Consider the following 13382-nt stretch of genomic DNA (forward strand, 5'->3'; position numbering starts at 1 on the left):
GGTTCATTCGCGTGCTTGTGAACGGCACGTTCTCTCAGTTTAACGTCGTTCAATAGTGTGCCAGATTTCTATAGAGTCTTCCAGGTGAAAACCCGGCTAAAACACACTGTAAACAGGCCTTAATGTGTAGCAGAAAAAACACCCAATCTGGCAACACCGCCACCAGGCGTCATCAAAACAACACTGACTGGATGCTGCTGAAATCCAAATCCCTGCCACACCACTCACATTGTTTAACGATTAACATAGGCGGCTAACGCATATTCTGGATCTTGAAATAGACTTTGACTAAGCTCACGCTATTTAACGTGCACGTGCGGTATGCAATACCTGCGAGTTGTACTACACGCGACAACTCACGCACTTCTCGCCCGGAAAACCCCCTTGAAGCAACCGGGTAGCCTTTCAAGGTATGTGCAAGCAAATACAAAAATTAAAAGACAGTCAATGCTAATGTAAACCTTGGTTGGATAAGGATTTAAAGTTGGATATGAAAATGAAATCTGACGCATTTAGCTTAAAACTGATAAAATAATTGCTGTCTGTGGTTCTATATGGGCTATTATGGTAATGATTTTTTAAAAATAATACGTGAAAAAAGAACTATAAATTAGTTCTTTTGTGGAACTGTGAACTAGTTCAAAATTTTGAAATATGAACTGAACTAGTTCATTTTAAAATTTGTGAACTGTGAACTAAACTAGTTCATGTAGAAAGTGAACTTTCCCAACACTGGATATGGCTAGGAACTATATTTTCATTCTGGCGTAATAGTCAATGACTTTGCTGCTGTACCATGGCAGCAGCAGGCGCAATGATATTACGCAACGCCGAAAATAGTCCCATTGGTTACTTTCGATAGCAGGAGACTATTTTCAGGCACTGCGTTATATCGCAACTTTAAATTTTTCGAGAAGAGTCAAGTTTTAAATATGAAAAATATCGAAACTCTTTGGTTATTTATGAGCGCGATGCTAATGGTCTAATCGGATTCAATGGATTGTGCTAAGCTATGCTAAAAGTGGTACCGCCAGGCCCAGAGATCGGCTGAATGTATTCCAAAATTGTAAAAATCAAATATTTAAAGGTGCTCTAAGCGAATTCCCGGATTTTAAGGCATACCATTTTTTTGTTTCATACAGTAAACATCTCCTCACTATCTGCTAGTCCCCTGAACACACTGTAAAAACGGTCTCTGTAGACAGCGCAGGCTTCACAAACTGCAACAAATACAAAGTGTTCAAACGTTCCACAAAGAAACATAACAAAGTGTTCCAGCCAGCGACAAGAAAGATTTGGAAGTGGGGGTTGAGCGCATTCATGACTCGTTCAGAAAGCACAGAAGGGAGGGAGAGAGTAAGCTACTGTATGCTCCGTTTTGTTTGACAACACTTCGAAACGTCAACAAGAAGTGAAGTTGCACAGATTCACTTAGAGAGCCTTTAACTATAGGGGAGCTGGAAATGAGCCTATTTTCAAAAAAAGTAGAGTGTCCCTTTAATGGTACATATCAGAACCTAAAGGGACATCTTGGACCATTTCTTGACAATTTTTTCTGACAGTGCAAAGTGTACTGAGATACATGTAAAGGGTGGCTACTATGAAGAATGAAAAAAAAAATGTTTTTTTTAAAAAAAAGGGCCGAAATAATAACATATATATTTAAATTTTTCTTTTCCCATGCTGCACCCCTTGATATTTGATATCCTCATGTTGCATATTAATAAATACAGTTCTTTCAGAACTCAATGGGTAACCTGCATGACAATGAGCCGTATGCATGATAAAAACACAGACTGCCCATATTTGAATGAAGTCTGCTGTTTTGTGTACTTGGAAGGGATGGCAGTATCATCATAAAGAGTATAGATGCAGAACCGAGTCTGCCTTTCTCATCACAGAGATAACATCAATCACAGCGAGACTTTCATCTTCTTCCCTTGCTGTCTATCGCCGTTTACACTGAGGATGGAAGATCGCTTTTCCCTTATAATCAACTTTGTTGGCACGGCTAAAGCAATTATGCATTTGGCTGACTTACAGTATATTAAATAATTTTTTTTAGTATGTGTGTTTCCAGGGCTCAAACCCATTACCTTTGTGTTGCTAACTCAAAGCTCTTTCTCTAAAAGAAGTGCGCTACAATATAAAAAATCCAAATGTATCTATGAAAGATACATTTTTCTTCAACTAGAACAACTAACCGACTGCTCCATGTCTATATTGATTTGTCGTATTTGATGCATTTGAGTCATATCCCATTACACGCCTCCAAAGAAATGACACAGTAAGCATGTAGCTCCGAACAAATCTTAATTTGATCTCTGCCAGTTTGTTAGACTATAAATGAAAAGCATAACCGTCCACCAAACAAACTCCGATGTTCTCGCAGAAGTAATAGAAAGCATTCCCTTCGTGACAAAAGCTTATTAATTGTGATAGATAGGACTACTGAACGCATCATTTTGCTGTTTTGCTGTACCGTGCTGCTTCTTTGAAAGTAACCCATTAGTCTTCATGGCAGTTTGCATTCTGCTCCCAATTTAATAATGACTCAAACTTTGTTTAATTAAAAGACCGTGTCACCACTTTGGGAAAATTGCATTTGTTTTTCGGCTCATCATTGTTGCTTTAAAATAGAACGTGACTATAGAGGCTTCTCAAAGATTAATACCGTTGCAGAATATTGCAACCGCAATCGGTTTAAAACTATGGTTTGGGGAAATACATACTCGCTAATGAATGATTTATAGGCATGTGTTTCTTGACAGATTTTCATGGGAAACAATGTGTCAGAAGGCACTGAAAACAAGAAAAAGTCAGACATTTAGGCTAAACCTGAGGCGCTTGCTTAGAAATGGACTAATACATAAAGTTAAGACACACAATGACATTGCTGCATTTACTGTTTTTATTAGCTTTAGGGTACAGAAAAGGTTATGCAACCCTTTCCCCTCCTGAAGCTGTCAACATGACTGTGTTTTTCTGCAAAAATACTTCCTAATCCCTAGCATTACATTATACTGTAGCTTTTGGCCAATAGTTGGAAATGTAATTTGAGTTCTAAAGAGGGTGATTAAAACGGTGTTGTATCATATAAATGCCTTCCCACGCAGTCGTCTTTATCTTGGTAAATCAATCATGCCAACTTCCCCGCTTTTTAACACCGAGATGTATGTTTACGCTCCCTGGGGGCGCCTAAATTCGGTGATGGTTTTATTGCATGATGGGAGAAATCTGTTTCCTCGGGCTAAATGGAAATGGTTAAATCCATTCTGACATAATTGACTGAGCCTGCCTCTGTTTCGAACTGCTGAAGCAATGCAGCGGTAATCTCGCAATGCCAGGGTAGACTATTGGCATAAAGTCTTGTCTACGCTTGGGTGGTATGAGGGCATATGCTGTGAAAAATTGTCAACCGATTTAGTAAAACCACAGCTTGTGCTGTGGTAGGTAAAATGTGTAAAGCTGTAGCAAACATTTCTTTGATAATTCTAATAAATGTGTGTCTCATGATGTTTGTTACCATGGCAACAAGGTCCAACAAAGTATGTATATTAATACACAAGCAATGCAAAACTTATTTTAAAAAATGATTTACTGTATGCAGACCATATATTAGTCATGCTGAATGCAGTGCAAGAGTGTTTCTTCACAGCGGAAATGTAACGATGATTAACCCTTGACTTAAACCTCACTTATGAAGAGCTAATTAGACAGTCGGTCACTTACCCATGACTGCTAGAGCTGTGGCTTTAGTTAAATCCCTCTTCATGCTCTCAATGACCTCAAAGCCACTGCCGTCTAGATTGCACCTGTTGATAGTGCCATTGGAAGAACTGATCCAATACATCTTTCCTGCTGGAAAGTCAATGGAGAGCCCTGGGGAACATAGGAACCTTAGTCAGTTAAAAAGATATTTTTGTGTAGCAGGATGGGAATGTTCCCAGGAGCTGTTTTTACTCAGACGTTGCTATTTCACAGGTCATGAGACTCAAAGGAGATCTCAGTTATGTCTTATTTAGATATTAATTTTAAGTTATGGTGTTTCTTCTGAAAGCCTTACAAAAGCCATAAGAATGTTCATAAGTCAATTAACGACAGACAGTAAGAATGTAAGCTTAGAAACCAGCCTGATATCACGAATTTCCGTGTTATAGTCACAGAATATTTTGCTCATTTATCCGTGTCATTTTCACGGATCTCTGCATTTTTCCGTCTCTGTGCCGGTTCCGGTTCTGTGTCAGTTAACGTATTGGTTACTCAATTTTTTTTACTAAATTTTTTGCCTATTTTCTTACCATTGTCACTTGGGTTTGGGGTTAGAACGACTTTCTGTTACGTAAAATGACATCAAAACCCAACTCTAACTATAACGTCAGGTGACAATTGTTTAAAGGACAAGTTCGGTATTTTAGACTTAAAGCCCTGTTTTCAGATTGTTTATGGTGAAATAGAATGGTTTTGACTAAAATTTCGACATTTGCGGCTGCCCTGAGAATTTTCGCGTGTTTGTGTTTCAGCTCAGACCTCTACAATGGGTTTAATGGTGCACTGGAACAATCCTTCCTAAAATGCATTAAACTTTCGTTTACAAAGACGTGAAACTCACCGAGTGGTCAGGGGTGTTCACTGGTATGCTCACACAAAAATCGCTCCAAAAGACGCATTCCAACAGGTTTTATCGTAGTTTTTACCAACTCCATTGACTTGTATTAGATGTGCTATGAGGTACGGTATTACTCCGCGCCGGGAACTTTGTTTCTATTCTTGCAATTGGCAAAGGCGGATTAGCGTCACACCTGGGCTGGAGTGTCTATTATTCAAGCTCTAAGCGGAAGAATGTATGGGTGTGAGGCGTTTGGAAAAATAGGTCCACAAGTTAACAACGAATGCTAAAACAGCTGTTGGAAAGCATCTTTTGCAGCGATTTTTGTGTGCACATATCAGTGAACACCCCTGACCACTCGGTGAGTTTCACGTCTTTGTAAACGAAAGTTTAATGCATTTTAAGAAGGATTGTTCCAGTGCACCATTAAACCCATTGTAGAGGTCTGAGCTGAAACACAAACACGCAGAAATTCTCAGGGCAGCCCCAAATGTCGAAATTTCAGTCAAAACCATTCTATTTCACCATAAACAATCTGAAAACAGGGCTTTAAGTCTAAAATACCGAACTTGTCCTTTAAAAATCCGGGAAAAATTTTTATGAAGCAAGAGTTTCAGTGACATCCCAAACCCCAAATCTAACCCCAAAACAAAGTGAAAATGGTTTGAAACTTAAAAAAAAATTGAGTAACCAATACGTGAAACTGTCAAGGAAAAGAAAGTCTGTGGTACGGACATGGAAAAATGCGGTGATCCATGACAATGACACGGATAAATGAGCTAAATATTCCGTGACTATACCACGGAAATTTGTGAAATCAGGTTGTTAGAAACATCTGAAAAACAGAAGATCTCAATTTAATCTTCTTCTCAGAAGAAAAATAAAGATTAGACCTCTTTAATATCTCAATTATTCTTTCTAGACATCAAGAAGATTTAATGGAGAGCAAATGTAGACTTTTGCTAAAACTGGTTGCAAACTGAGCACAGATTTGCAACCAAGTCTGTAATCAAAAGTCAATATCATTGAAGATTTAAATATGAATAATAAGGCTGGCCACACACGTGAAGGTTTTTAGCCCAATTTGCATCATCAACGATTGAAAGGGGCCATGACCCGATTAGTATTTTATTGCAGCCAATTTTTGTCAAAAAAAAAAAAAAAAAAAACTCCGGTGTGTGGTGTCATTGCGATTATTTTGCTGCTCCCGATTGCATTGGAGTCTCTCCAATCCCAATTTGATCTTGTACGAGCTGCCTCAGACATGACAGCTGCAATAGCGAATAAAAGCGTGCAAGCTTCAACTGGATGTTGAATGCTTTCATAGCTGAAACAAGACAACCACATACTGGATATGACACGAAAGATTATTAATAAAGTTCTCACATGTGTTAAAATGTTTGACACTCCTCCATATATCTGTGGTCTTCCATAGATTTAAAACCATTTAAGATTATCCAGTGTGTCCCTGGCTGTACTCATACATTTCTCATCAAGTTCATCAAAATCCAAATTATTTTACCTAAACAATCTACATACATTTTACAACCCCACACATTCTAAAAAATGCTAATGGATTATTTTCAACCCAGCTTTGTGTCAAAAACCTGTAAACTTGACTTATTGTTAAGTCAAATATAAACATTATCTGGGTTAATTTAACACAACGGCTGGGTTAGTGCCCAACGATGGGTTAAAAATAACAATATATTTATTTTGACAATTGTCACATCTGTTTTTATTTTCATTTTTCTTAAGCAGTTTTTGGAGAAACATCTAAAACTAAGTTGATTCTTCAATGAAACACAACCGAGAACTCCATCAAATCTCCTGAGCTAAGAAAGCAACAAAATGTTCCTCTGCATTTCCATCTAGGGTAAACAATAGAGATGTTAAAGAAATCTAATTTGTTATTACATCTATATGTTTATTTTAATGCATTTCAGGGGTTTTCTATACGTATCACTTCTTTATATGGGCACTTCCCCCGGAAAACCCCGCCCACCCGTCAATCAGCGGGAGATGCTAGAGCTTGCAAACAGCTTATCACGCCACTCAGCTTTGTTTAATTTCAAAACTCAACAATGGCACAAAAGAAGAAATGTGTTTTTGGATGTAAGGAGAAGAAATCCAGCCTTATGAAAACAATGGATACAGTTTATTATCCGGGGTAGCAGCGAAGTTTTGCGTGTGTGTTTGATGCAGTGGATTTTCCCAACCGGGTCATGACGAGTTGCACGCGGTAAGTAAGACTTCTGTCTTATGTTGGAAATAGTTGCGTGCATATTATATAAATGACACGAACATGTAGTGAATCATAAGTTAAAATAGTGTTGTATAGTGTTGCATGACTTGTGCTCGCTCCTCCCGCGGGCCGCGGTATAACTCCTCCTTCTTCATTTTTTCGTACGTTATCGGAAAGATTCGGTAAAGCAAATGTTTCTTTTATAAATCTGATTAAACTAAAGACTCTTCGGAGATTTAAAGGATGTCATACTACTCTATACAGTAGGTACTCCAGATTAACATCAGAAATGCAGAAACAGCGTGTGTTACGTGAGCTTTAAAAAATATCCTTGCAACCCCTTTGGTGACATTCCAAATCTCTTAAAGGATTACTTAATTTTCTTAAAAAAAATCCAGATAATTTACTCACCCCCATGTCATACTAAAATGATAATGTTTTTCTTTGTTTTTTAATGAATTTTAATCATTCAATGATTTTTCTTAATTTAATAGACTTTATTGGATCCCAACAGTTTACAGTTTCAACGCAGCTTCAAAGGTCCCAAACTAGGCATAAGGGTCTTATCTAACAAAACAATTGTAATTTTTTGCAAGAAAAATAAAAAATATGTACTTTTAAAATACAACTTCTCATCTTGCACTAGCCGCGTGATGCTCCAGCGGGACCTCAATTAATGCGTAATGACGTCAAAAGGTCACACATAACGTATGTGAAACTACCACCCCAGTGTTTACAAGTGTGGAGAAAGAGGACGTTCCGATGTTGTTGTATGTGGAATGATACTAATTAATGTCCTTGTGTCAGTCTATTGTTTAAAATGGTCCACAAATGTGCGTTTCACATATGTAACGCGTGACCTTTCGATGTCATTACGCATTACGTGAGGTCGCACTTGTGCATCACACGGCTGGTGACAGACGATAAGTTGTGGGTGAGTACAATTATTTTTCTTGCCGAAAATGACAATCATTTTGTTAAATAAGACCGTTATGACTCATTTAGGATCATTTAGAGCCCTTTGAAGCTGCGTTGAAACTGCATTTTTAAACTGCATTGAAATTATAAACATTTTTCTTAAAAAAATTAATTTTCTACCCGACTGAACAAAGAAACACATCAACATTTTGGATGACATGGGGGTGAGCAAATTATTGGGATTTTTTATAAGAAGTGGAGTTATCCTTTAGCTAAAAGCCATCTTTGTCTGAAGCCCATTTTGAAAGTGTACGTGGTGAGAGTTTGACAGGGCGGGAAAATTGATTGTGACAAGTGAAGGATATTTCAGTTGAGCCTCAGGACAGCTCTGACTGAGAGAGGCTAGGGCATGATATACTCCCAACAGCAACCGACAAGACTTTTAACTCACAGACATCATCTTCAGGACAGCCTTTAAGACAAAAGGTGGAAGTCTATGTGCTCTGCTTATCAATGAATGTGCAAGGGTGTCTGAAAATTCAGAGAAATTCCACTAAAGCTGAGGTTTAGGTAGCGTTTTACATTTTTACTCAATTGTAATTCAAAGAAGAGAATTTGCTAAGATTGAACTAGTTCACTAATAGTGCCATTTATTCCCATGATCTGTCTGAAGTGTTGCAGTATTAGATTCACTAAAAGAGTTATGTAAGCGGCTAACAAATATCTCCTCAATCCAATTTGCATGCCGCAATTATTCGTCTGGCAGGCTGCATTGAGTGCTGGGTTATGATGGCGCACCTTACTATGTAAAACGATTTTAAAATAGCACTAGTTGTACAAAATAATACTGATGAACAGTAATGAAGTTTAAATACTCAAGTGCTTTACATCCTTGTGAATGTGAGAAAGGAAGGAGAGAGAGACTAAAGAAAAAAAAATCCAAACATACCGACTGGTTCTCTCTGGTTTTGATGAAGAACTTTCCTGTTACTTCCATCCATATTGGCAACATTTATTGTATTACCATCAGTCCAGTAGATTTTTCTAGACAATAAAACACAAAACAAATTTCATGGGGAAACATGTTTCATAAGAATTCACTTTGACATCAAAATGACATAAAATCAAGTTAACGTGAACCATTTTACTAAATTAATATGACACATTTCTGAGGTCCCATAAAATTTATTGAAAAATCTAGCTGAATCTTTAGAAGTGGCACATCTTTTGAATAATGCACCAATAAAAAATCTTGGCAAAAATGTGCAGCAAGAAAGCAAAGAGAGTAGAAATCACAAAAAAATGACTTTAGCTGGGTTTTCACAGAATAGGGCACATTTTTCTTCATCACATATGCACTCACATTGTTCATGTAGACTGCTTACCCTTTGGCGGGATGCACTGTCAGACATTTTGGTTTGTCAATCCCATGGATCACTGAGGTTTTTAGAGATCCGTCTAGTCGGGCAACATTGATCTGCGTCTCTTCGTTCTCAGTGCTCAGCCAGTACATGTTCCTCGAGATCCAATCGACCGCCAGCCCACGGCAGTTTTGAATATCTGCGCATACCAGAGATCCGCACACTGTAATAAAATGTCTTTGCTTATAGAGAAGACTTTTTAACAATCTGCAAATAGCTTGAAATGGCAAAGTGAGTTGCGTTTTGAACATACGAGTAAGGAATGCATTCTGAAATGATTGATAACAGTGTGCGGGAGGTGTACAACAATCTTGCACTCCTTTTTTTTTAATGCGGTTTGGAGAAGCAATCTCCAGAGAAACCTTCACAAACAAGCTCTCCTATCACACAAGATATTATTTATTTTCTTCTGCACACTTCTTGAACTGTCATTTTTTACATGCACGCCTTGTGTGAACATAATCTTCTTGTTATCAAAAAAAAAAAAAAAAAACACAGACACATAAAAAAAGGATGATATTTCAGTACAAAATCACGATTAGAAAAAACTCAAAATAAAAGACAAATAAAACATATTAACTGCACAGAAACAAAGCTGTTTAAATAACAGTTGCTTATAGAAATAAATCATTAAATGCAAAATAAAAAATGATTTTGCTATTTGATTTAGATATGTTATTGAGTTAGTGTAGAGAATGTTGGCCTACCTCCTGTAATGACTGTTTGAAGTCCAGTCCCATTGATAAATGCCCGCTTTATTGTTTGGCTCTTCACATCTGCCCAGTATAATCTTTCCTCAAGAGCATCGTAATCCACCACAGTGACATCATCAATGTCAGGGACCGTCAAAGCCGTCATAACGTTCATGTATGGATTATCAATGTCCACTCCACGGATCTCTGACCGCCTCACATACAATAGGAATTTCTTCAGTGCTGAAGTGTGAACCACAACAAAAATATTTTACATATAGAATTAAATAAATTATTAGAGGATTAGTCAATTTTCTTAAAAAAAAAAAATCCAGATAATTTACTCACCACCATGTCATCCAAAATGTTGATTTCTTTGTTTAGTCGAGAAGAAATTATGTTTTTTGAGAAAAACATTCTAGGATTTTTCTCATTTTAATGGATTTTAATTGACCCCAACACTTAACAGTTTTAATGCAGTTTAAAATTGCAGTTTCAATGATCCCAAACAAATAAAAAATATGCACTTTTAAACCACAACTTCTCGTCTTCCATCGGTCGTGTGACACGCCAGCACGACCTCACCTAATTGCGTAATGCCATGGAAAGGTCACGTGTTACATATATGAAACGCACATTTGCGCACCATTTTAAACAATAAACTGACACAAAGACATGAATTAGTATCATTCCACATACAACAACGTCGGAGCGGTCCTCTTTCTCCACACTTGTAAACACTGGGGCGTAGTTTCGCATACATCATCCACGACCGGGGAAAGACGAGAAGTTGTGGTTTAAAAGTGCATATTTTTATTTTTATTGCCTAAAATGACAGGCGTTTAAATAAGACCCTTATGCCTCGTTTGAAATAGTTTATAGTCCTTTGAAACTGCAATTTTAAAGTGCATTAAAACTGTTAAGTGTTGGGGTCCATAAAAGTCCATTAAAATGAGAAAAATCCTGGAATGTTTTCTTTAAAAAAAAATTTAATTTCTTCTCGACTGTACAAAGAAAGACATCAACAGTTTGGATGACATGCTGGTGAGTAAATTATCTGGATTTTTTTTTTTAAAGAAAATAGACTAATCCTTTAAAAGTTTCAACCCATAGATGGGTCAATTTACGCTGTAAATTGGGTAAGTTGCAGCACTACCAATTTTCTGTTCCTGTTCCAGCATTGAGATGTATTTTAACCTATGCTGAGTTGTTTCAACCTATAATGTTGTTTGGTCAAATATAAACATGTTCTGTGTTAATAGGCTTTATGCCCAGCTGCACAACTTCCTGAACTTCAGCCAGCTCCTTGTTTCCTGTCTGCCATTATTGGACAAACTGATTAATGCAGGTGTGCCTGACCTCAGTAGCCACAAACAAACTGATTAATCCAGGTGTGCCTAACCTCAGTAGTCACAAAAACAATAATCAGACACACCTGGAATAATCAGTTTGTCCAATAATAGCAGACAGGAAACAAGGAGCTGGCTGAAGTTCAGGAAGTAGTGCAGCTATGCATAAAGCCTATTTAAAGCAACACTATGTAGTTTTTTACCTTTAAATAATGTCTCTAAAATTATTTCAGTGATAGAACAACTTTTAACTGGACAAATTGTACTGTTGCTGCAACCTGAGCACAATCTGAAAGTGGCGGTGGAGGGTAGGAAACACAGCCCCGCCCCTCCCCCTCTCTGCAGAAGAGTGTCTGATACCAGGCATTGTTGCACTTTTCAACCACATGGGGGAGCTGTAAGTCATTTTTACATGGAAACTACATAGTGTTGCTTTAACCCAATGGCTGGGTTTGTCCCATTTTAATCAATAACCCAGCATTTTTAGAGTGTATTTTAGTAGTGCAAGGCTCCAGACAGATATAAATATAAACTGTATGCCTTGAAAAACAAGTCATGCTGGATAAAAGCATCTTCCAAATGTGTAAATGAAATGTAATGTTAACCAATCATAAATTAGCTATATTGGTGATACTACTATCATAAATTATAAAGTTCTTATTTAAATGGATTTAAAGGACAAAATCCAATTTAAAGAAAATTAAACTTTATGTCTCTTTTAAAATTAGATTTGCAAAGTTAATAAATGCTATCATGGTATCACAGATCATGGTATCATTTGAATCAGCAGGATCTCTTGTTTAATAAAGCAAAATTACACCAGGAACAGTATGGCTCTATATCAGCATGGCTAGGATTCAGCCTTAGGCATAAGGCCAATGGTTCAGATGTCCCACAGATCACACATAAAGGGACAACCGTTCACATTGTGTGAACATTTACATTGCATTTTTTATATTATCGGCCTGTGTTTAATGTATTCGTTGTATAAATGTTTCATATTTTATTTGATATTTCACATTAAAATGTTTTTCACATTTCACTTGTCGAATTATCTAAATAAAATAAGAGTACTGTTTGTTGGGCGTGAGATAGAGTATCACAACAAATATCACAATTTGAGACATAAAATACAGAATTACTGATGGTAAAACAAAATGTGTTACACAAATCGGCTCTATATGATCTGTGTGTTGAGTAGGATGCTATAGAGCTTCATACTCACCCACACAAGAGTGGTTGTTGAGAGAAAGCTTCATGAGGTGAGGGCAGGAACAAGAAGCAGTGCGATTGTAATCAATCAGACAGAGGTGAGAACAAGGACCTCTTCCATCGTTTGCCTCGCACGGGTTCGAGGCTGAAAAACATGGGGTGACATGCATATAAACCAGGGTGAGAACAGACAACAAGGAGAAAAATCAATATAGCATCCTATGAATTGTTTAAGGAGAGCAACAGCAACCACACTGCTGACATAAAATTGAACAGACATGTTGAAGTTTACAATCCCACAGGTTGCATTTATACATTGCATTATTACCATACTCACTGGTGTAAACCTCGCAATTTAAGTAACACAAAGAATATAATTCAAATGACTGCTATCAAAACATGTTATAATTCCAGGAATTTTCTTGAGGAGCAGCATTCCCCTTGACACCACAGGACCACTGACAAGTGTTGCAGGCCTTTTGTATGCTGCTTTGTAGAAAGCCTCTGGTTGAGTCCTCTACTATATATGAGCAAATCCATGCAAATGACAACCTTGCCATAAAGAAATAATGTGTGTACCAAGTTTTATACCTTACTGATATAAAGGGTGTGATTTGCTGGGGGGGGTGGTCTTTATATTCCTGCCTCTGATTAATTTTTTTATCCCCGTTGGGGACGAAATTTAACGCCCCCCATGATTAATGATCATCAAACGACCATATAAACAGCCTAAAATAAAGATAATGTTATATAAGTGAAAACACTGCCACGCAATAGTGCAACCAACAGTAAAATCATGAATGAAGTATTACTGTCAGTGCTTCCGCTCCTGTGACAATAGGTGACAGCCGGTCTACGTTAAAAAGGGATCCATTTTTAAATCCAATGTCGTCAATCACCGGAAAACAGCCAAATAATAAATAACAGGGATTCCAT

General features: G+C 37.3%; 1 protein-coding gene across 2 annotated transcripts in view; it reads right to left on the reverse strand.

Annotated features, from left to right (window-relative positions):
* The window catches only part of lrp1bb (low density lipoprotein receptor-related protein 1Bb), a 379953-nt gene that overhangs the window by 133991 nt on the left and 232580 nt on the right, over positions 1 to 13382 (reverse strand). For both annotated transcript variants that reach the window (XM_065251976.1, XM_065251975.1), the window contains 5 exons: positions 12460 to 12591; positions 9901 to 10128; positions 9158 to 9332; positions 8722 to 8816; positions 3733 to 3882 (listed from right to left, as the gene is read on the reverse strand). In XM_065251976.1, coding sequence (XP_065108048.1) covers positions 3733 to 3882; positions 8722 to 8816; positions 9158 to 9332; positions 9901 to 10128; positions 12460 to 12591 — 780 coding nt within the window. The remainder of the gene's footprint in view (positions 1 to 3732; positions 3883 to 8721; positions 8817 to 9157; positions 9333 to 9900; positions 10129 to 12459; positions 12592 to 13382) is intronic.

Source organism: Paramisgurnus dabryanus, chromosome 15, assembly GCF_030506205.2.
Source record: "Paramisgurnus dabryanus chromosome 15, PD_genome_1.1, whole genome shotgun sequence".
NCBI classification, from domain to species: Eukaryota; Metazoa; Chordata; class Actinopteri; order Cypriniformes; family Cobitidae; genus Paramisgurnus; species Paramisgurnus dabryanus.